This window comes from Micromesistius poutassou, assembly GCF_964030765.1.
Source record: "Micromesistius poutassou genome assembly, chromosome: 9".
In the NCBI taxonomy this organism is placed as follows: domain Eukaryota; kingdom Metazoa; phylum Chordata; class Actinopteri; order Gadiformes; family Gadidae; genus Micromesistius; species Micromesistius poutassou.
Genome location: NC_140279.1, coordinates 8,720,376 through 8,744,848, shown reverse-complemented (window position 1 = coordinate 8,744,848; position 24,473 = coordinate 8,720,376). Strand labels below are relative to the sequence as shown.

Genomic DNA, 24,473 nt, shown 5'->3' with positions numbered 1-24,473 from the left:
ATCATGAAAGTTGCCCATCTCATGTCTAGTCTATAGCCTATGTTGCACTGATCCACTCCATTCCCAGTCCACAGCCCTATCAACTGTGCCCGCCACAGACAGGCCCTGGCTGGTTGCTGGATGCTGAAGGACATCTTACTTTTTAGCCATAGGGAGGGGAAGCAGAAACAGAGTCATATGAAATATGAGGTTTGCTAGGCAGATTTTCGGGAAGGTAAATGTGCCAAGCTATGTCTGGAGTTGTGCAGCATCCCCCTGAGTAGCTCCTAGGTTGTAAAGCACTCAGACAGGCTGGCGAGCCGCAGTCAACTGCCAGCGAGGGGAGAGCGGAGATCCCTTGGAGGCTGTTGTCAAGCAGGACAGTCTGGTCTAAATGGTGTTGGGGTGGAAGCAGCCGCATGTGCTCATTTCGGACTGTTAGGAAAGAAACCGTGTGAGAGCCGCTTATTAGCTTCACATGGGAAAATCGATAGATGAATAAACGTCATATTGCTTTGTGTGTGTGCGCGTGTGTGTTCCTTACATTTTATTAGCTTGTTTATATTTAAATGTCAGGAATTCCCGAGCAAAACTGGTACTTTAGAGAGAGTGTAATGGATGCCAACTAGCCTGGGCTAGCTGGCGGTAGTACGTTGTAAATCCTCACACCCCTAAGCCTTCTAGCCGCTGAGTTAGAACCCTGGGCTTTTAGCTTAGTGGTTAGAGCGTTCGACTCCCATGCTGGTAGTGTTGTAGTTCGAGAGGTGGCAGGTTCGAGACCCGCGAGTGGTTGAACCGGCCTCTGCTACAAGAGCAAGCGATGGGTTGTCGTATGATTGCATTGTTATCTAATAACATTATAGACTGCAATGCAATTTTTTTCCATCTCTGTTATTTGTTCCCCACCTGATGTAAGACAGTGTGTCTCCTCATGGAATGCTTTTAGGCGGATCAATAAATTCATAGAGAGAGGACTTCTTATCTCACCCTGACTATTACCATGGTAATTCAAGAGTATGATTTGGCTCCAGGCAGGGAGTGCGGCTGAGTCGCATGGAACTTGATCAAAGTTAAGTCTTATTCTTCCTTATTTTCAGATCCTCACAACCTGGCGACTGTATTTCCTGATGCCCAAGGTTCCCACAAAGGTAGTTTGGTCTTCCTGCTACTTTAGGGATGATGTTTACCGTTGTGATCCTCTACACGTGCTTAATAAAATGTGTTTGAAATTGCATTTTCCACCTACAGATAGAGACAACGTTCAACTTCTTAGAAATTCGCTCTCTGACCTCCCATCCGGAACACCAGGTGAATATATATATATTTTTTCAAAATATTTTTTGTCATTTTTGTATGCATGCACTGCATTCTGCCAATTACAGATAATGAATTCATTCAGGAAAATAATAAACACATTACTGCAGTCCTGTTTTGGGGATAAAATGCATGCAATAATGAAGGGATAATTAGAGAATATCCAGGTTGCAGCCTTGTCACCTGTGGCTAGCTGATGTGTCCTTGAGCCAGTACATGAAACCTCAGGCAGTTTGGGAGGTTAGCTGATGCTGGCTGTGTGCTTATGTATGCTAATCTAGTGGCTATTTAAAGTAGTGGGTCAGCCTTTAACCATAACTTCCATGTGCTTATATTATAAGCGACATTCTACTTTACTGAAATTGCATTGCAAATCAATTTGAGAATACTGTTAACAAAGTAAAAATGTAATAAGAATTGAATAAGAATTATTTTTTATTAATTATTACGTTTAATTTTGTCTATCAACTCTTATATTTTATGTAGAAACTCAGTATTGAGGTGGTATGGGAGCCTGCTAGTCCATAATCAGGCTAATCAATGCAAAGGTACACAAGCAGCTCTGGTTCCCACACAAGAACACGATCAAGCCATGGAAGCAATAAGTTAGCTCGCTACTTGTGACTTGATGAAGCAACAGTGGCAACAAATAAGAAGCCCATTACTGGCTACCCCTGCTGTGTTGGGGAAAATCAATTTTCCCTTTAATGGCACATGAGTGACCCCCAACCTGCCTCCCCAATCATTTTAACTTAAAGACTCCCCATGGAGCTCTGTATATGGTTGTTAGTTAATTTGTTTATTAGCTGAAGGTAATCGTTTTATAATGCAGCTCTTCCACTTTGAAAAGTCAGTCAGTCTCATCAGACAAAACACAAGTTTGTAAGGGTTATTTGAATTGTAAATATCAGTTACTGTAGTTTGTTATTGTTTTCCCTTGAACCACATGTCTCTAATTCAATCCAGGTGATCGTTGACACGGACAAATCCACCTACTCCCTGTGGTTCCAGTCCCGTGATCAGCTCAACCACGTCGTCAGCCATGTGAACACCGCCCTGTCACGAATATTCAACAACTCTGTGTTTGCGTGGGTGCTTAGGCTGTCCTCCCTTATGTCGATTGGTTAGTTCATGTGATAATGATGATGGTTTTGTTTGGTATTTCACGTCTGCCTTTTTCCTTTTAGCCCCTCCATCTGTCACTCAGACAGTGACCTTTCAGAAGGCAGCAGGAAGTACTCCCCCAGCTCGGAGACGTCGGTGGAAACCCAGAGGGCATGCGGTAAGAGGAGCACACTGCTGAGACCGCTCTGCATTAGTCTAGAGTTAGTATTCACCTGAGCATTCAAACCGCTCAGGTGTGCACACATGCACTTGGACGCGCACACACACACACACACACACACACACACACACACACACACAGTACGAACACACACACACACACACACAGTACTAACACACATTTGCAAGTGCACCTGCAAACTACGTCTTGGCAGGTTGCAGAGAGGCAGTACGTGCTAGAATACTTCACAAACTGTCAAAGTATTTGGTGGAAACCCAGAGGGCGTGCGGTAAGAGGGGCACACTGCTGAGACTGCTCTGAACTAGACTTCGGTCAGTGCATTCAAACCGCTCAGGTTTGCACACATACACTTGGACGCGAACGCACATAGTTGCATGCACACACATGTATGGGCACAGTGTACACACACAGTACACACTCACACATACACACACACACACACACACACACATACTGTAGTGTACACACACACACACACACACACACACACACAGTATGAACACACTTTTTCGCAAGTGCACCTGCAAACTACGTCTTGGCAGGTTGCAGAGAGGCAGTACCTGCTAGAATACTCACAAATCATTTCCCAGATGTTCCTGGTAAATTCCCCTTTCACACAAACATAAAAGATAACTGTTGACTCATTTTTTTGCGCGTTTTATTTCTTCCCCATCCCTCACCAACGGAAGCATCTGCTCATACATTTCTCCAACTTCTTGCTTTTAGTTTGTTTATTTGTTTGTGTGTTGTTGCAGGAGGTTTTTCGGAGACTTACGCCGCTCTATGCGACTACAACGGTATTGGCTGCAAGGAGGAGGTGCAGTGGGTAAGAAGCTAAGCCCGTCCGTCTGTCTCCCATCTGGGGGCGTGAGTCACATGACTGTAACTGCTGTGTGCATGACCGTCTGGTGGTCCTCCAAGATGATGCCAAGATGCTTTGGCAGGCCAATGGTGTTAATGGTGGATACTATTGTGTTTAATAGGATGTGGACACAATCTATCACTCCCAGGACAACCGGGAGTTTAACCTGCTGGACTTCAGTCACCTGGAGAGCAGGTGAGTGGTAGGGGGTGTGGCCGAGCTACATGGGTCATCACTGGAGAGACTCAACGGACACAGCTGACATAATTGCATGCACATCACCCGAGCCATCTCTAACCTCACACATAACCATCCCTGACCCTAATCCCAACGCCTCAATATACCGATCTCTAACCGAATACCTAAACTCAACCATCTCTCTCCTATTACCTGAACTTAACCATCGCTAACCTTATACCTGAACTTAACCAACTCCTGGACTTAACCCTCTCTAACCCAATACCTAACCTTAACCATCTCCGCTGTATCTGCGTGTAGCCTCTCCCGGATCATGACACATTAGAGCAGATATAGCTTGATTCAAAATCTGCACATCATTTGTGATGATCTGTCCTTGCTCTTACAGGGATTTGGCTGTCATTGTTGCATCAATGGCCTACAACAACTGGTTTACCAAACTGTATGTCAAAGACCTGCGGATGGTATGTATATTTTAAATCTGTGGTTTGTTTGATTTTGCAGGAGGGGGTATTGTGCCTAATGTCTATGCTACTCAATCTGATTATTTCAATCTGTTTATTTTGCGACAGGGGTCGGAGGTCACGGAGCAGGTCTTGCACACGCTCAGTAAGTCTTCAAGCCTGGAGGAGATCACACTGGAGAACGCTGGGTTAAAATCGTGAGTGAACTCCCACTTCCACATTATATTTGACTGTCTAAGTCTGTTTGCACTGTTGCACTAACAGCTGAATATTGCATTTAATTTGACGCTACCATAGGGACTTTCCACAGAAGATGTCAGTTGCTCTTTCAGAGAATCCAGCATCCGCCATCCACTCCCTCAACTTGGCCCATAACTCTCTGGACAATCAAGGTATAAGGAACAAGTCTCAGCTGAAGTTAAACTTAACACAACATATCTAGTAATAAACAAATGGGCACACTTCCTCTTATATTCTTTATTCTGTGGGAAGTAGGAAATACTGAAAACAATCTAACAATCTACAATCTAGCAAATCGTAAACAATGCTTGTTTAAAATGATCAACTGGAATATCCAGTTAATGTTTCTGTTCACGACCACCTAAAAAGAAATACAGATTTTCTTGAGCCGATATTTGGAGCTGATACTGCTTTTGCTCCCTCAATTTACGTCATAAAAATGACACAATGAACTGTCTGTAAATCATGCCAGGAAACAATATTAAAAATAAAATAAAAAATAAAATAAAATAAAAAAACAGCGAAAAAATCGGCCAATGCGATACACGTGAAAAACGCAAATCACTACTTTGGACTGAATCGTCTTGATCTTCTTTCATGTGTGCTCTAGGTGTGTCCAACCTCATCCAGCAGGTGTGTCGGCTCAGCAAGGGACTCCGTCTGCTCAACCTCTCCAAGACCTCTCTCTCCTCCAAAGGTTAGACAAGGTCCAGACGTCCCTTCTCTAGCCCTGTTAGACCAGATATTCAAGTTTGAGTTTTGCAATGAATATCAGTCTGGATTTGAACGGGCAGCCATTTATTTGCACATAATGGGCGCAGCCTTACCTTGTTAAAAAAAACCCAGCCAACCAGGTTTATAACTATTTGACTTTCTTGCTCCCTTCGCTCTTGCCGGATCCTGTTGCAAGTAATCAAAATATATTCTCCTCTTACAAAAGCAGATTTCTTACACATACACGCACACGTACACGCACACGCACACACCATCCCAGTCTACAGCTACCTCCATGTGTTTCTGTGGAGTCCTTGTTCAATAAATGAAGAACTCTGAACTCAGTAATTTCTGGCGGAGTTCTATAGATCAATGGGATGATCCTCAGCACCATCATCATTGATACCCCAGTTTGTTATGGCTTCAACAGCTCAGTAAATGTATGGTAACCCTGCTCAGTGGGCTGCCTGCCCACAGTTGCTGCTGTCTCTCCTTATGCTGTGTGGGCCATTGAGAAATTAGCAGTGTTACCTCAAACTCTGAAATGTTCACATACTGGCTGCTGCACACGCACATCACTATAGCTGCCAGCTTGGAGGGAGGTGGGAAATATTATGCGTGGATAAAACATTTCTTCTGTTCTTTTGTCTGTCTATCTGTCGGTCTGTCTGTCTTTCTGTCTCCTATCTGCTCTATCACCATCTCTCTCGTCCTCTCAGGAGTGGTCTCTCTTTCTCAAGCTATTTGCTCCAGTGATGAATATTCCAACTCTCTCCTGCACCTGGACCTGAGCAAGAACCCAGGGCTGCTGTCCGGCGAAGACGCATCGGTTAGTGAGTGACACACACACACACACACACACAAACACACACACACACACACACACACACACACCTGACAGACAATTTTATTTATTTATATTCTCTCTCTGTCTTTTTGTAGAAGTTGTACCTATTCTTGTCGCAGCCAAACTGCCTTGTTCACCTGGATCTTTCCGGCACAGATTGCACTGTAGACTCTGTGAGTAGCGAAAGAGAAAATAATTGAGTGTGCATTTGCGGGAAAGAAAACCGGCATCAACCAAGTGCCACTCTCTCTCTCCATCTGTGTGAAGTACTTTGTCCCTTACTGCTGCTTTCCTTTTCTCGCACAGCTCTTTGGTGCTCTTCTGCGGGGCTGTTGTGCCGATCTCTCTTATCTCAATCTTTCCAAAAACTCCTTTTCTCACAGGTTAGTCACATCTTTCAGATGGCATCTTGCTTTTGGGGTGACATAAACAGAGCATAACTTTGTGTAGGATTTCCTATAATTGTATAACTGTAACTCTCTCTTACTCACTATCCTTGTGTTTAGCCTCTGGTTTAATCTGCAATAATCTTCATCTCCCATACAAATCGGAAATCAGAACAGAGTTTTTGGTACGACGGAAACATTGTGTATATCCACGCTTTGTGTTTTTCGTGTGTGCGTGTATTTGTGTGTGCGGGTGTCTAATGCTGTTTAAAACGATAACTCACAGAGTTGTCCACACGGATGAGAGTCATGAATATTTAACCACAGCAATCTATCATTTAGCTTCTCCCATTTCCTAAGCCAATTTTTATTTGTATCTAGTTTCTTTTTCCCGTAGCCTCGATGACGTCGCACCGCTGTGCTTCGAGTTCGACCACAGAGACGATCGTCAACTTTGCCATGGCCAGTAATAGATGGCCATAGGAATCCATAGTCTACTCATTTATGTCTCTTCCTCTGGATCTCTCCTCTCCACCTTCTCACCCAGAAAGGTGAAGGACACTCTGCCTCTATTCCACCAGTTCGTCAGCTCCGCCTTCAGCCTCACCCACGTCAGCCTCGCCTCCATGAAACTGCCTCCCGACGTGCTCAGGTGGTTGCCACGGCCCAAGGCTTCCCGCTCTTTCGATGTATCTTGCTTGCTTTCTTGTTATTTTTTGTTGTTGTCTTTCTCTTTGTGTTTCCTTCTTTCTTTTCCGGATTTCTCTGTAAGATGTTATAAAATACATTGAGTTTCAAAAGAGCAGCTGAGTGCAAAGCAAGAGAACAACTGGTGACTAGGTGTTAACTAGTAAGACAAAGAATGTATTGATGCAATAATGTGTTTTAAAAGTCAACACGCACATACACATTGCCGAGGTTATACACCTGATACCTACTGATACCTAGGCACAAACTTAACCACACACATGCACAAACCCACACATCCTGTTTTCGGTTGAACATCGAAGATAAACTGAAAACTAAAACCTGTACCAACAGCCAGGGTCGTTGCTCTTTAAATCTTAAAGGAATAATACAGGCTGCAACACAAGGACATTGTTATACAACGTCCAACAACGATTTCCTATTCATTACCAGCTTTATTTTTCTGATGTGTAATATTGTACTCTATATTTATTTTCAGTTTGTAATCGGCTGTTGTTTTCAGTGCTGGATTTTGATCCTGTACCCCTCTCTTTCAGGGAATGTGACCCAAACGTCAACAAAAACAAAAAGTTCAACTGGGTTGTAACCAATGGTGAACATTTGGGTAGATTGCAAATATGTTATATGCAATTATATGACGACAGAAGCCCTGAGTGGTTGATCATATGGGAATACTACTATTAGCTGATACTAATGGTTGATGCTACAGGGATTTGAGGGATTTGAAGACAAACTATCTTGTTAAACCCCATTGTTTCTACTGCCACAAAGTCTTCTTATGACTTGGTAACATCTACAGAAATCAAGGTTAGCCCCGGCAAAGTGAAATTCTACCTAAAACAGTAAAATAAGGCCCTGGGGTGCGTTGTACATCGCCAATAGACATGATATTCTTATCAACGTCAATATTTTTTTGCCTGTATTATTCCTTAAACATAATTCACTACATTGTTTAGGACGCAGAGAGAAAAGAAAGATCAGTTTTGTATGTGTACATGTGTGTCTGTGCTTCTTCTTGACTGGTGGACTGGCTCATTGTGTCTGCCAGGTCTCTGCTGACAGGGCTGGTCACCAACCCCCACATCAATGAACTACACCTGGACCTCAGTGGCTGTGAGGTCAGTTGGTCCCCATCTGTCAACCCATTTGCAGGCTGAGATGACAAAGAACATGTTGCAACTGGCAATCCTGAACATTGTACATCATTGCATTTTCAAATGACAACACCCAGAGCTTTAACAGGAAGCATTTGGATTTGTTTTTCTTCTAATCGTTGGAGTCATGCTCAGGGATTTCCTTGTTTGTGTTTTAATTACTTGCTATTGTCTTGTAATAAATTAGTTATTTCCTATCTTTTTACTAAACATTATCTTTTGGACATAAAATATATAAAAAATATATAAATATATATAATATATAAAAGATATATAAAATGTCATAGTCAACACATATTAAAATAGCTCCAAAAGGATTTCCAGGGGTTATAAAATATGATTATAGCATGTAGTACTCCACAAACTCTTCTGACATTTGATCAGGCAAAGTTTGGCTTGGCTGGATGACCCTTTAACCAGCAACCATGGTTCCCTCCTTCCCTGCCCCCTCCAGCTGAGATCTGCAGGGGCTGCCGTGATCCAGGAGCTTTTCCCCAGGGTATCCTCCATCGCAAGCCTGGACATCTCTGATAATGGTAGGCTGGCTCTCTGCTCCTCCATACCAGCCCTCTCTGACCGACAATTATTCCAGACACCTTGGCTTTGTGGAGTGTGTGTGTGTGTGTGTGTGTGTGTGTGTGTGTGTATGTGTGTGTGTGTGTGTGTGTGTGTGTGTGTGTGTGTGTGTGTGTGTGTGTGTTTGTGTGTGTGTAGGTCTAGATGGAGACCTGTTGTTGGTGCTGCCAGCCCTCTCCAGACATCCTTCCCTCAAGCACCTTCATCTGGGAAAGAACTTCAACATCAAGAGCAGGTAGTTCTGTCCTTAGGAACTATTTGTGTTAGGACCACCTTTTTTCATTAGGTTTTTTTTGGTTAGTTTTGGTTGGTTTGTGTGTCTGGCAGAATTACTTGATTTATAAACATAGATGGCTTTTGTAATATTAGCAGCAATATTATTTAGATGAATGTGAAAGTCCAAAGTTCAAATTAAATAAATTCAGAGATACAAAAATCTGCTATTAAGAAAATCTACTTAATTATCAACACGCTTTCACTCAACTTGGCTGAACATGGGGGCATTTGTGAAACCAGTTATGTTCAATCTAATCCTTGGGCAATGCGATTGAAACAGAAAGCACTCCTGTGGAGTCACCTTAGCTGAACCATCTCTCTCCCCCTCCCTCCCTCCCTCTCTCCCTCCAGGGTTCTGGACGATGTCCTGCAGAAGCTGGTTCTGCTCATTCAGGAGGAGGACTGCGTGAGTGATAATGCAGTGTCAGCACTCAAACACACATTGTGTAACCCGAAAAGGCTTCCATGCTAGTGCTTTAGGTTTAAGTACTTCTAAATAGAACCATTCCCTACTTCAACCAAATTCAGCAGTTCTTCAACCAGGTCCATAGAAAGTGCTCTTATTAGAGCCAAAAAATGATTTATCTCAGCAAAGCATGATTTGGGCTGCAAAACACCATATACTGTATGTGTTATCATTTCCCAATCATAAATGGTATCCACGAAAATCTATTAGTAATAGTTTTTCAATGAGGCAACCATTTGTATTTTTGTGCAATTTGTAGTGGGATGCCCTGGCCTGCTAAATAAGGGGTGAGAGAGAGAACAGAGTTCTTTCTTCCATTTGATTTCTCGTCAGTTTGACTTTTTCACCAACAAATCGATCAATGTTCAGCACTGCTGGTGGTCACTGCTGCTCTAGTTGGCAGAGTTCATGTTGCATAAAAAAGTGAACCATTAAATTGGTACTCTGGAGATATATATATATATATATATTTATTAATTTAATTAATTAATTAATAATTCTTTAGAACACAGACCCACAATATCCAAACAGCTTTATATCTCGTGTGGATACAGAAAGCACCTGTCTAATATTGCAGTACGGATCAAGGATCCAAGTCAACAGCTTTGTCTAATTATTTGGGGCTTTTTCAGCAAAGCCAAAAATGTGATACTGTTCAAAACAAACGGCCCATAGTGAACGGAATAAGAGCTGAACAATAGATGTACAAGAGCCTGTGATGCATGAAATTGTATGAATAAAAATAAAATACACAAAACTAAGCAAACTGAGTCATAGGTTTGAGGCCCCGGTAATGAACACAGAGTATGACAGACAATTTGGTTTCTCCTGCTGCTCGTCCCATCCCTAGGCAGGAACCCAGACAAATACTTTAGGGCAGTTCATATGCTGAGACTCAGAACCTGAGTAATTCAACCTCACATGGTGATCACTGGTGTTGTGAAAAGTGGTCCTCAAGCAGGTGCAGAGCATATGAACCACTGCGCCCTGTCCCCGTTTGTACACACTTGTGTGCCATTTACAGAGGAATGTGACAAGCTGCACTGTCTGAATTATTAAGCATCACACTCATGTATTTCTTTATTTATCAAGATTTACAGATATATACCTCCTTCAAGTTACTCTATACAAAAACACATTTTAAAGACAACTTCCTCAAGGATAATTTTCATGTCTCTGTTGAAATATAGGCTTTAAATCCTGCTTAAATAAAGGTTAAATCAACATAATTGAATCTAGGCTAATGTATAATGCTGTGGATGTGATCAGAATATTTCTGTGTGCAACCGGCGGTTTAAAGGTGCAGGAGTGTGTCGCATTGGACTGTGATGGTGCATGCTACAGTGTGATTATATATCATGTTTTTGTTATTTTATATGATTTCAATGGTGTGCTGAAAAAACTCAGATTGCTGGTGATTTCTTTTCTTTTTGAGAATACATGGCTCACATTAGACAGAGTTCAATGGCAACCAAGGTTAGTAGATAATATTTCCCAGACAGAACAGTGGGTTATCTTTTGAGGGGTTACACAAGGAAAGGCTTACGTTGTGTAGTAGACGATAAGGTAGGATATAATAATAATAATAATGGCAACAAGACCTTTTAATTATATTATACATTTAGAATGAATAGTAACCAATCAAGCAGTTGAAAATGAGTGTGGTTATGGCGATGTGTGTCCAACACAAGAACTCATGCAATTTCAGTGACATATGATACATATACGAAGGAATAATAACAAATCAAGCAGTTGAGAACACAACAATCTGCGCATATGGCACACACAGTTTCACATTGGTGCTAATGACTCACCAATGCTGGCCTTCAAGTGAAGCGCTTCAATCTGGCAAAGCTGGGTTTGCATGGCGATTCTGCGGACCACAGCTGCCTTCGCCCGACGTGGGCCCCGCCTTTTGTCAGCGTTTCATCTTGCATTGTCTTTTATCTTACAGCTGGGGGGATCTGGGCTTTGGATGGGAGCTTGCGTCCCTTTTCCTGCGAGTGTTGTTTGCCGCGGCTATGGTGTGTCCACATTCTTCTCATCTCTCTCTCTGCCTCATGTCTGTACCGTCCCCAGGCCCTGCAGTCTCTGTCGCTGACCGACTCGCGCCTCCGCTCCCGGGGCACGGTGCTGGTGAACACCCTGGGCAGCAACACCTGCCTCAGGAAAGTGGACCTGAGTGGGAACAGCATGGAGGACATTGGCGCCAAGATGCTGAGCAAGGCTCTTCAGATCAACACCACACTCAGGTGAGCGTGGAGCCCATGAGTAGGAGCGACTATCATCGTCATATACCAACTTACTCTTATGCTTTGTTGATTTGTTGTATTTTGGGTGTATTTGATTGATTAATTGATTGTCATTAATTGTATCTATTTTCTCTATTATAATGTTGTGTAAGTTATTACCATGGTGAATGGTTTTTACTGTAGCTTAGAGTGGTTGACGTCATGTGTCTTATGGCTTACAGGTGTTGTCTTTAGCGTTTCAATGTCTGTTTAATCTTTGCGTTTCTCAGCGTCCCTGACAGCAAAAGACTGGAACTTTAACTTGAAGTTTACATTTTCAGAATAGACCATGCAGCCAGAAAGTGCTTTAGAGATGTATTCTTTAGAGATGTATTCTTTAGAGATGTTAGTCAACTATTCAATATCAGCATGTGTGTGTGTTGGATTGCCGATGCCTCCTACAGGAGCGTGACATGGGATCGGAACAATACCTCAGCGACTGGCTTTCTGGATGTAGCGCGGGCACTCGAGCAGTAAGAGGATTACACAAAACACACCCACCACCCAATCATCACTTTGAACACCAGCTTTCCTTTATAGCCAGGGATGCACATAACTTTTTTAGAGAGTTACTCAGGTGAGTACCAGGAGATGGTGTTTGGTACGCACCCCACACATAGCCCCACGCGTTACATCTGATCTTACCCAGTTTCACAAAGGGGATTCCATTTTCAATACACAACTTCTTAAGCACAGCAGTGTTTTTTGCTCCACCTTTTTTTTTTTTTCAACTGCAGCAGCTTCACCATGGAACGTTTGAATATCTCACAAAAGGAATGTTGCGGTCAGCTGATTTTGCTCAGTTCTCCAGTGTGTGCGCGGTGCACAGCGCACATGAGCGCACATTTCAGTGCGCTTATCATTTGTTTTGAAAAAAACTATTTTCTTCTGCTCCGGCTCCGTTTGCCTATTCTTTGCAGGTGGCGAGCGCCAAAATAGCTGCTCAGTGTAATTGTTTAGTTTTTTAGATTTTTTTTTGTTCTCCCGTTAGTTATGTGCACCCCTGGTTATAGCACAGCATTAAACTAGCAACACATCGGAAGAATGTGAATGAAACCTGAGCTTAGGGCCAGAGATGACATGGTTATAGATCAAAGCCAAACTCTTCCCCCTTCTGCATGCGTGTGATATATATGTTTTAGGATAGCTTCATCCAATGGCAAATACTAACCTAAATCAGAGATGTATTTTTTTGTTTCTTTTGCTAGGGTTCACTGGAATACAACCCCGCTCTAATAACCCTTTCTTCTTCTTTCTCCTCCTATGTTTTCATTGTCACCGCCATCGTCTTCTTCCTAAGTAATTTCACCTTGCAATACATGCCCCTCCCTCTCAGTGACATCAGCCAGGCATACCGGAGTGCCCCTGAGAAAACAGAGCAGGCTCTGACCAAGGTTGGTGTCCCTGTCCGGCATTCGCCTAGCCTGGAAATCCAGATCCACATCTAGAAAGCTGTAGGGTATGGCAACGAGTAATGAAAATGGCCCAACTTGAGGGGCGGCACCAAGCATGCTTTTGAAAATATCACTGCACGCAATTGGATAACACTACGACCAATCAGAAGAATACAAGGGGTGACGTATCCAGACCAGCGAAGCTAACCAATAGATAAGACCGCTCTTGACACAAAGAGTGCCAAATGAAACAAAGACGGCCGCACTGAATATAAAAGTATGTTTAACCGCATAGCAGAGCGTCTTTTTGTTTGCGACCAACAACCGCAACCTCTAAATATTATTATTATTTACACATTAGTTTTATGCTTCACTGTGTTTTATAACTTAACACTTATAAAGCAGGAGCACTCTACATTCCTACCTCTCTCCAGCAGGGCAAATCTCAGACTGGAAAGGATGGCGCAAAGTTACCAGGAAGTGACTTCACACAATCCAACGTATTGGAAAATAATAAATTAAAGGAATTAAAGGATTCTTGGTGAAATATAACATAACTAATACACCGGTTAAATTAGGTCAAATTTGAAGCAATATACTTGGATAATAAATGACAACATAATATAACTCTTGCTTGTCAAAAAACGACAAACAAGAAATGTAAAACTGATAGTGGGCTGTTTTTTTTTCTCTACTCCAGTGACTATATTGATGCTTTGCATCCTCCTAGAAAAATATAGCCCCATCAAAGCTTTTCAACTCTCTCCTTGACCCGCTCCTATCTTTAATCAAGGCAGTGTGAAATACAACAATATGGTAGCTATGCTGATATTGTCTGGCTCTCTCTGTCCCCACTTCTATACCCTGCAGATCCAGCGAGCTCTGCTGAGAAACAACCAGACCCAACAATTCTCCCAGAGACAGGCCCTCCGCCTGCACCAGGGCCTGGTCACCAGCACCGCTGAGCAGGTACTGCAGCCTGCAGAGTAGGGGCAGATCGTGCTCCAATGTCCAATGCAGTCTTACCTCTCGGCTTTCTCGAGCAGAGATACCCAACGACTACCTGCACACTAAATTGATGACTTTATTTTTTTATGAAATGACATCATTGATGCAGACTATGTTTGGATTTCTTTTTACCAGGCATGATTTTCCAGCAGTAAATGTACGACTTTGATACCACCGGATGGGGAATCAAAATGGAAATTATTTATTTAAACCAGTAGAGAACATAACTTAAGCCTCACGTGTGTCTGCACGTGTCCGCGTGTGTGTGTTTGTGTGCATCCCGACACCTGTCCCTCTGCCGGCCATGTGTTGTCTAGGTGATGGAGCGTCTGTGCGTGCGTGTCCAGCAGCAGGTGTGTGTGTTACGAGGTGTTGGCGACATGGAGGAGATCCAAGCTGCCAAACAAGTGCTGAAAGAAGCCAGGAGCTCCCGTGCTGTCAGTGAATATATAATTGTCAATGACTACTCGATGTGCTCAACCATGCACAGCCATTACATTGTTTATCTTTTTACCAAACTGCCAGGGTTTGTAGTATCACTACCAGCTTGGTTTGACATACGTTGCCTTTAACGCAAGTAGGCTAAGGTGTTTGTCGAGTGTGAAATCCATGTGTCCAATCCTATGCTTGGAAGACTTGTCCTGAATGTGCTCGTCTCTCTCCAGCTCTACCCTTCACTCTGCGAGTTGGCTCATGTTCTGTCAGTTGACGGACCGGTCCGACAGAGGCTAGACTCTCTAGCTGGAGAACTGGCTAAGGCCGCAGATAAGGAGCTACAGGTATCATTTCATATTACTCAGAATATGTTTTTTGTAAAATGGCAGCGAGTTTATTTTGACATGTCTATATACCCCTCCTTTCCGTCAACTGTCTACAGTACCAGCATAGAGTGGGTGTGGAGTTGAGATTCAGGCTGGATTTCGTTACCAAAACCCAGCATGAATAATAATCAATCCCAAGACGCTGTCCTTCCTCATTGAGCTGACATTAGTTCCCACACACCCCCATACCAGTTTTTTGCTGTGAACTGTGATATTTGGACAAGAAAGCGGACACAGCAGGGGGTTGCCATGCCAACCCCCTGTCGCTATCTGAGATGCCTGAAATGTCGGCATCTTACAAAGAAATTCCTGGTTTACTCCCAGGCCACTGTGGTGAGGCCGCTAATGACAGCGAAAGAAAGGAAAACTATTTACTTTGATTGAGTTCTATCTCCACAGCCACCGCACATGCCTCCATGCGCCTCAAAGGACAGACAGCTGTGGGTGTGTAACGTTGAGGGGACTCTCTCTCTGGCAGGTGATCGTGGACTCCATGGTGTCTCTGTGCCGCGAGCTGTGTCCCCTGTCTTCGTCTGGCGCCGAGCGCCTCACGCCACCACTGTCGTCCGTCTCTGAGCGCGTGTCCATCCCTCGCTCGGCCATTCGCACCGCTCTGATGGAGAGAGCGGCGCAGGACATCCACCGGGCCCTGGAGTAAGTACCCTCTTCCCCCTCCGGCCTGAAGCCCTCAGCAGAGAGCCGGTGGTTGGCTGCATTAGCCATACTCCATTAGATAATTGCGATTCTAATCAATTGGTCTCTCTCTGTCTCCCTCTCTCGCTTTCTCTCTCTCATGCTCCCCAGGGAGGTGAAGCTGTCCGTCGTGTCTTATCTCACCAACTCCATCGTGGATCAGATCCTCCAGGAACTCTACGCTACCCACAAGACCCTTGTAAACGTTACACACGCACAGAGTGTGTGTGTGTGTGTGTGTGTGTGTGTGTGTGTGTGTGTGTGGAGGTGTGTGTACTGTCGCTTTTGAACGTGAAATAAGAACGGGGACTCAGCTGTTTCTTTGTTGTCAGACGCAGCAGGTGTCCCAGCTGAAATGCTGGGAGGGGACGTGTGAGGGCGGCACGGGTCAAAGGTCACACAGACACTCTCTGGAGGTCACAGATGAGGAGCTAGGAACGAGCATAGTGAGTAGTGTCAATCAATGCTGCAGTTTCTGCAGTATTCAGCGCGTGTGTGTGTGGTTGAAAAACTTACTAAGTCATCTCTTCTCCGCAGGACACAATTGCAATCAAGAAGCGCAGCTCTAGAACTCGCCGAATACGCCCCGTATCCACCAGGCTAAGTGAGGCTTATATCCTGCCCCGTATCATCGCAAAACACACACACACACACACACACACCTGCATCTGCACACACATGCACACACACACACCAGGGTTTCCGCGGATCCTTAAAAAGTCATAAAAAATCTAAAATACAATATGATCTGATTTTTAGCCCTTAAAATGACTTAAATACAATTTGTGACTGGTCTTAAAAATATATTGGGTTGTGGAACCAAAAACCTCTAATGCAAACTGCAACCTGGTTAGAATTGATCAGAGCACACCCAGCTATTGTGTCGCAGGTGTTAGTGAAGTCTCCTCTCGTCAAATTATAACTACTTGTTCTATTTCATGTAGGCTTTGCCTTATGGGCTAGTCCCGCACTCCCTTCCACTCCATGTATTAATGGATGGGCTAACCTGGGTTAATGCTACATTCACAGCAAACGCAAATTTGGTCGAGTGAGCTTGGTCGCGTGAGTAGTCACAAATCAGTCGCTGTAGTGATTTGTGCAAGTTTTATCACGCAAATTTAGTCGCGCGTGTATGAGGAAGTTGAGTTGTTGTGGAAGTACCAGAGACTTCGGAGAAACCGACGCAGTCTATTCATAATATCATCCATTTATATATTATATTATATTGTATTATATTATTTACATATAGAGCTCCGGGAGTCGCAAACGGCAACAATCACTTTCTCCATGCGGTCCACTGCAGGGAGTGAACGCTCATTGGCTGTTACGTTACGTCACTCAGGGAGTGAACACTGATTGGCTGTTACGTTACGTCACTCAGGGAGTGAATGTTGATTGGCTGTCAAATATTCAAATATTTCAAATATTAGTTCAAATAGTTAAAATATTTCAACTCGAGCAACGTGTCGCGCTACTAAATCCCTGTGAACGCGCTCACCTGTACCAGGTAGTGATGATTTGTTTTTTTTTGTGAGCCTGATCATTTGGATCAGCTCACTAACGAGCCGGTTTTTTCGGCTCCCAAACGGCTCTTCATATTACCACTTATACCTTTTACAATTCAGCCAAATCTAGTCCGTTTTTACTTATGATTCGTATGTGTAGGCCTATATATCATTTCAATTATTCAATACCTCCTTTGTACTGAAGTATTCAAAAGTAAAAATGACATTTTCTAATATCAATAAATTGGTGTAGCCGATTGTTTTCATTGCATTTACACGTATTAGCGCAACGGCGCATCCCCGCCCCTCGCTGCTTGCTTAATGGTATGATCCTTGTCCATCCACACGTGATTGGTTGCATGCATGCATGTGACAGTCAGTCACTGCACACGCGCATTGCATGCACGGAGCATCCGGTAGCGCAGAGATCTTCATATCATTCTGCCTTGGCAAACTTTCTATTAAAAAAAATAATAAAACACAGCTCGCGGTCGGGAGCCGACTCCCATCGTTCACTTAAAAGAGCCGGCTCTTTGAGCCGTCGCGTTTGCAGCCAACCCATCACTAGTACCAGGGCGTTCATGCCCCGCCATTCATCAATTCACGCTGCAGGTTTTTCTAGCGTCAAAATTTGCATGATACGCGTCTCTACGTTGACTTTGTATGCCACGTCGACCTGTTGCTTTTGGTGTGAACTCAGCTTTATTGCTCTGCTTTGATTTGTGAGCACAGAAGGCAATTGTTTCATTACCTTTTTAAAGTTGATCTTCATAGGAAGATGGTCACATGCTGGGTGATAACTCCCACTAAGCGTCTCTGGACTTCCTTTCTTCCTTTTTAATCTATCCAGCACTCTTAGATTCACACACACACACACACACACACACACACACACACACACACACACACACACACACACACACACACACACACAAGCGCTAAAATCTGTTCATCTCTCTCTGTGTCAGGCCTGTGTGATGACTCCAGCTCTACCCCGCCCCCCGCTGTGCCCTCCTTCTCCTCACCCCTATCCCGTTCCGCATCCTGGGAGGGTCTGTCGGAGCTGCCTACCCAGGGTGCACCTTTGCTCCACGTCACGCGGGTCCGGCCCAAGCCCCCACGGCGACACAGGGCCGGCCACCTTCCCCCTGACACAGTATGTCACGCTCCATCTTCCTCTTCCTCTTCCCTGTCTGCTTCTGCTTCCTCGCTATCTCTGAACACACTCCAGACCTCTGCCAGAACTCCCGCTGAGATTCTTGATGTTCAGCAGTAGGGGACACACACACACACACACACACACACACCACACACCACACCACACACACACCTCACACAGGCACTATCTCACCAACACAGCTTGAGGTCAGAGTTGTATTAAAAATGAATTATTTAATGGCAACAAAAAAAAATTCACATCTATGTCATGTGTGTCAACAGCTGTGTTGTGTTTTATGGTTAAACCATAGATATAAATATATATATATATATATATATATATATATATGTGTGTGTGTGTATATATATATATATATATATATATATATATATACATTTTGTACTATGATTGAATCTAAAGATGTTAAATACAGCCTTCCACAGTCTGGCTGTGCCACTAGGGTATTGCACTGCTCTATGCTTGGAAATAATTATTTCCCTTGTCAAGAGCAATCTACGTGAAGTGATTCAGTGCAGCTTGGTTATGTCCTCTTCCTAGAGCCAGAGTAATCCATTTGTATTATTGCATTCAGAACATTTGCAAATGAAACCCAGTACAACCTAATGGACCTCTCAAAAATAATCTTACAAATGTGTGTGTGTGTGTGTGTGTGTGTGTGTGTGTGTGTGTGTGTGTGTGTGTGTGTGTGTGTGTGTGTGTGTGTGTGTGTGTGTGCATGTGCGTGTTTCCACAGCACTGCAGTGAAAATGGAGGAGTTAGCCCTCTTGATGATGGACTACCAGATTTCTATTCTAAAAGAGTACTCCCTGATAGGTATTGTTCCCATCTAATCTACAACTTTTAGCATCCGAGATTGTATGTATACGGTTTAGAAATATAGAGTGGTTATTTCATCAAGACATAGCACCATAATTCAACCGCCCAAGTAAAAGCTTTTAATTGTATTACCTTTGAATTTAGATTATTTAGAATTGTCTCTAGTTTTAAGTGCACCCTGGAAAATAACAACAGAGGCGTAACCTAGTAGTAGTTGTCGAGCGGACGGATGGCCAGGATTTGAATAGCTATATATTAAATTACTGCTCCTTCAAAGGGACAAATGGTTCACTCTCTCTCTCTCTCTCTCTCTCTCTCTCTCTCTCTCTCTCTCTCTCTCTCTCTCTCTCTCTCTCTCTCTCTCTCTCTCTCTCTCTCAGTCAACTCTCATTTTTGCATAAATCCAACTCACTGAGAAGAAAGAAGAGAAGCAACATGCTGTCCATCTTTAGTTTCCGTAAAAAACGCAACCAGGCCCTGGATCCTGAGCCTGAATCAGGGGAAGAGCTTTTCAGCGAAGAGTGTCATGCTGTTGCCATAGCACCCACAGGGTTTGTGAACATATTCCTGGCTCATGCATGCACACACACACAGGCATGCACACACAGTTCACTTGGCCATGAGTAAATCAAAGGAGACACTGAAACACTATTGTAAATAATGTTTTTGTAGCCAGCTCTTATATACAGCCAGATGCAAGGATTAATCCAGCAAATGTATCTTACAAACAATATTTTTGCTTCCCTTTGTTCATAAACAAATGAAATGATAGTCATTTATTAATTAGGTATACAATAATGTGAACATCTCTTGCATCTAATATTCTAATGCCCAGAAACCTCAGATATCATGAGAAAAAGCCCTAGCAGATGGGCCAACTGTCTGTGTACACAGATGTGAGAGACAGCCGGTGCAGAAGCTACCAGGTCCAAAACAAATACTATGACTAGAATCCAGTGCAAAGAAGTGTAAACATTGCGTGTCAGATTGCACATCGTCATCAGCATTATCAGGCACAGAGCAGATTCCCATGACTCCACTTGTGTTAACTCTCCCTCTACACATTGCTAGGGTGCTAAGCACTCCTCACATGTAGGGCCGAGGAAGCACGCCGTGTTCTCTCATTGGTGAGATTGAACCATCTGCAGTTCGTCTTCACTCTCACGCTCCCAGTGTGTGTGACCCACAGGACAGCCACGGAGAACGTTTACACGCTGCTGCAGCCCCCCAGGACCCAGTCCAGGGCTGAGTCGCCCGGAGACTCCGCCAACAGGAGAGGGGACGGCCAGCAGTGGGACAAAGCCCTGGTCCTGAGCCCGCCGCCGGTACAGGGCATACCACATACAGGCATGGGAGGCAGCAAACACCCGTTTTATTCTCCCAAAGAGGTATGCCCCGGTCAACTCTTGATGTTGGGGGGGAGTTCCAGGAAGGGTGTTCTTGCCTTGTTGAGAACATGGTTGATGGTTGTTGTTGAAAACTGTCTTTTTTTCTGCTCTTTTTTTGTTTTGGACAGAAATCCATATTGGACACCGAGCTGCGGCAGCCAGAATCTGGCAGGCTCTGGGGCGATGTCAGGCAATTGGACAGACCCCAGACCACGGAGAGATCCGGGCATGCAGAGGGAGCGCGGCAGCCCGACGGGAGGCCGGCGGACGGCAATGCCGAGGTAGCCACCAACGGGCCTCTCGGCGGTCAACAGCGGTCGGATGGAGAGAGAGAAAGAAAGCGCGCCGAGAGCAAACCGACGGAGAGGGCATGTGGCGACAGCAGGCACGCCGACAAACAGTGGACGCTGGACCGCCACGCTCAGAGGCAGATTGACCGGAAGCTGGAGAGACAGTGGACGACGGGCAGGCACCTGGACCGCTCGTGGTCGGAGAACAGGCCCACAGACATCGCCATCGACTGGCAGTGGACGGAGGGGAGGCAGCCGGGCGGCAGCGGCAGGAAGACGGAGAGGTCCGGCCTGGCGCCACATCTGCCCCAGAGGCCGCTGCCTCCGTACCCGTCAGACTGGACTCCCTCGCCCAAGCAAGAGGGAGATCCCTTGAGAAACCTGGACTTGGCTGCGTTGGCGGTCGGGGAGCGACCTCTCCTTCACATGCAGGAAACGCCACCGGATAGACACGGCCAATCGGAGGGCTGGAGGAGCGGAGGGGCGGGCGTGTCATCCAGCAGGAGTGCTCCCTGTGCGTCTAAGCCAGACCCTCCCCCGCAGAGCAGCAAACCCCACCTGCACAGGCTCAGCTCAGGTGCCCCACATCCTGTCTCTCTAAGCAAGCATTTGTCATTTATACAAAACAGGAAAACTAACGCTTTGGTGGCTCATTAATTAAAGATACATGCAAGCAAACTATTAAATGTAGATACAGTTTGCTAACATTTACATAAAAACTACACCAGTGTGAATTGAGGCCATGTCTTAATTTAAGATGGAACTATCTCTAATCTGATAGAGACTGTTCTGTTTCTCGTCAAGCGCTTCAGAATGTTGCTCGCCGACAGGGCAGTTACCCTCTGGTAACCATTCCTCACTACAAATCAGTTTGCTTCTCTGACATCCGCAGGTGTGGAGGAGGAAGAGGAAGTGGATCCTGGGAGGATGGAGAAGAGGGAGAGAGTGAGGGACCTGGAGGGCCCACACCCTCCCATTCCAGAGAAGGTGAGGAGTTTGTTTCCCTCTCCAAATTGATCAGGATTTCAGTTAAATGTTAAAACTTTGATGCACCAATGCGTTTTCAGTCTCTTCGGTATTTCAGTCAGCTCCCCATTGCACACTTTGTACAATAGGAAACTATTCATGTTGGGGCTTTTTATTTTTTTCTATATTAAGAATGTAATGGCGATGTATTGGATTGCTTATTGCGTCGTAAAGAAAATCATGTGTACATTTCTCTGCTTCTTGTGTGTTGTTTGAGGAACAGCCAAAGACGTCGTCCTATGTGACGTTCCATAAGAATTCAGACAGCGATAGACATCTACCTCCACCGCCAGTCCCGCCTCCTACCACCAGAGCTTTGCATGGATTGCCTTATCGAGCTGCCAGTCAAGGTATTCCCACAGGAGCTCCACCACCTAGTTAACTAGTTAACACCACCTAACTTTTAGGTGATTTTGAACATACATCAAATCTTACCAAGGTACACAGACGTCAAACAGGATATAATATACAATTATAATAATTATGTACATATACAATAATTATGAATGATGAATTATTTCTAGAGCAACTCATGATACCAAACTGCTTCACAACAGAACTGTAAATAAAGTTGATTTGATAGTGGTGCCGAGGATTATTATATTATTATTATACACTCAAATCATTTACATATGCACAGTACAACAAAATACAAAGACACAATCCACACATACAACATAACACAAAAGAGAAACTAAAATCTGTGTATGCTTTCCATTTTCATTTAAAAAGCTGGCAATTATAGAGAAGAACAGGCCCCAGTCCCAATTCAAACTATTGTTTGTTGCATGTTTGTTCAGGTGATGAAGGAATACGACCCCAGGCTCCTGTTAAGCCTCAGAGGCACAGGAAGGCCATGTCATGTGACACAGGTGTGTTAAAATTGTATCCTAGGTCGTGTTCGTTTGCTATGAATCTATCTGCATCTAACTGTATATTTGTGTTTTTTCCTGTGCTTGCGTGTCTCAGGCACTGACAGGGACAGCCCTAATAATCTTGAGAAGCCCACCAATCGCAAACCCCCAGTGAAAAAGCCTAGACTACCCCAGAACAGAAATAAATCCTTGGACCTGTCTGGTACCTGTCTCTTTCTTCATACCGAGCATTTATCCTGCTTTAACTGTATTAAGTGTGTGTGTGTGTGTGTGTGTGTGTGTGTGTGTGTGTGTGTATGTGTGTGTGTGTGTGTGTGTGTGTGTGTGTGTGTGTGTGTGTGTGTGTGTGTGTGTGTGTGTGTGTGTTTCCATTTGTGTGTGTGTCCATGTTGAGTTTGTCTGTTTCCATTTGTGTGTTTGTGTGTGCTGTGTGTGTGTTTAGTGTGTTCTGTGTGTGTGTGTGTGTGTGTGTGTCTGTGTTCGTCACACCGTTTCTGTGTTTCTGTGTGTGTGTATTCCCATTTAGGTTTTTGTGTGTGTGTGTTTGTGTGGCAGCTTGAGAGAGTAGTGAGAAAGCATAAGAATGTAGCCAAAGTGAAATGTAAAATGATATCCGTTTGTACCCTGAATTTATTTCACCTACTGCCCAAATTAAAGAAACGAAAACACTTAAATAAAAAAGATGTTACAGTATAGGCCTGCAAGATTCAGCACTATTTAAAACTGTAACAGCAGTAATGGGGTCTATTATCCTAAGCAGATGACTTAACGCATAACTACTCCCCGCCGTGTGATCTGTCGTGTCTTGGGTCTAGGTTTAGTGCGTCTTCCCCCCCAGTGTGGAGTAGCAGTAGTAGTAGTAGTAGTAGTAATGGGGTTTACTTGTCTTGTATCTTTCCCCGTGGTGTTGGCGACCACGGCCACCACACTACAGAAAGCTTCTCCTCAGCACCTGAACAAGGCAACCTGTGGTGAGGAGGGTCCAGAGAGTCGTCAGCCCCATTGCCTACCTTCCATCTGAGAGCGAGGAGACGGTCGCCATGACAACCGCCCAGCATTTCATCACCCAGGGAGTAGGGGCGGGGTTGGACACGGAATCGAGGGCAAGCATAGCAGTGGACAACGTGTAAAGTGTGAAATCAGACAGCCACATTCATCAGGGTGACACATGTGTTACATATGGTTGAACGGTCACTCTTCTGTCTTTTATGTTGTGTCATTCTCTAGCTCTGCAGAGTGTGGCTTTATTCTCCCGCTGGCTTTATTCTCCCGCTCTCACATCAAATAAAACCTGCTGAATCTGTATGTGACTGCCAGTATCTGAATGGTCTTTGCTACTTAAGAAAATAATAAAGCCAATGATTGTTGCCAATGATCGGCCAAGGAACAGCAATGCTTTGTCAAACAGAAGTGGTGATGTTTGTCCGAGGGCTTTCTTTTAGATTTTTCCTAAATGTGCAGTTATTTTTTGAACTGCCAAAGGAGTTGATTGCCTTGGTTGAAACTTGAAAGTAAATTGCTTCTTGACAAAATAAACACTTTCTATCTAGTTTTGCTTTAAGAGGCTGAAAGGTAATTTATTCATATATTTTATAGAAAAATAACAAGTTAAATATTGTACACTTGCTGTATGAATTAAAAACTTGAACAAATGATGAACTATGTTTTTTGTATTGTGTTATTTGCTATTTCAAAT

At 44.1% G+C, this 24,473-nt stretch overlaps 1 protein-coding gene across 1 annotated transcript in view; it reads left to right on the top strand.

The window, feature by feature from the left end:
- Positions 1-24,075, top strand: part of LOC311353662 (capping protein, Arp2/3 and myosin-I linker protein 3-like) — a gene marked incomplete at its 3' end in the record, with an annotated part of 40,959 nt that extends 16,884 nt beyond the window's left edge. Inside the window, exons 3-40 of the mRNA XM_084473558.1 lie at positions 1,077-1,127; positions 1,228-1,287; positions 2,260-2,381; positions 2,481-2,575; positions 3,355-3,425; positions 3,583-3,656; positions 4,048-4,123; positions 4,232-4,320; positions 4,421-4,515; positions 4,974-5,060; positions 5,797-5,906; positions 6,020-6,097; positions 6,231-6,307; positions 6,858-6,962; positions 8,067-8,136; positions 8,627-8,708; positions 8,887-8,983; positions 9,376-9,430; positions 11,570-11,742; positions 12,186-12,254; positions 13,082-13,175; positions 14,046-14,144; positions 14,501-14,620; positions 14,849-14,962; positions 15,483-15,658; positions 15,809-15,896; positions 16,030-16,143; positions 16,235-16,301; positions 18,171-18,358; positions 19,116-19,195; positions 19,579-19,749; positions 20,388-20,586; positions 20,715-21,453; positions 21,769-21,863; positions 22,126-22,252; positions 22,703-22,774; positions 22,872-22,979; positions 24,005-24,075. Coding sequence (XP_084329684.1) covers positions 1,077-1,127; positions 1,228-1,287; positions 2,260-2,381; positions 2,481-2,575; positions 3,355-3,425; positions 3,583-3,656; positions 4,048-4,123; positions 4,232-4,320; positions 4,421-4,515; positions 4,974-5,060; positions 5,797-5,906; positions 6,020-6,097; positions 6,231-6,307; positions 6,858-6,962; positions 8,067-8,136; positions 8,627-8,708; positions 8,887-8,983; positions 9,376-9,430; positions 11,570-11,742; positions 12,186-12,254; positions 13,082-13,175; positions 14,046-14,144; positions 14,501-14,620; positions 14,849-14,962; positions 15,483-15,658; positions 15,809-15,896; positions 16,030-16,143; positions 16,235-16,301; positions 18,171-18,358; positions 19,116-19,195; positions 19,579-19,749; positions 20,388-20,586; positions 20,715-21,453; positions 21,769-21,863; positions 22,126-22,252; positions 22,703-22,774; positions 22,872-22,979; positions 24,005-24,075 — 4,458 coding nt within the window. The remainder of the gene's footprint in view (positions 1-1,076; positions 1,128-1,227; positions 1,288-2,259; positions 2,382-2,480; positions 2,576-3,354; positions 3,426-3,582; positions 3,657-4,047; positions 4,124-4,231; positions 4,321-4,420; positions 4,516-4,973; positions 5,061-5,796; positions 5,907-6,019; positions 6,098-6,230; positions 6,308-6,857; positions 6,963-8,066; positions 8,137-8,626; positions 8,709-8,886; positions 8,984-9,375; positions 9,431-11,569; positions 11,743-12,185; positions 12,255-13,081; positions 13,176-14,045; positions 14,145-14,500; positions 14,621-14,848; positions 14,963-15,482; positions 15,659-15,808; positions 15,897-16,029; positions 16,144-16,234; positions 16,302-18,170; positions 18,359-19,115; positions 19,196-19,578; positions 19,750-20,387; positions 20,587-20,714; positions 21,454-21,768; positions 21,864-22,125; positions 22,253-22,702; positions 22,775-22,871; positions 22,980-24,004) is intronic.
- Between the last annotated feature and the right edge of the window lie 398 nt (positions 24,076-24,473).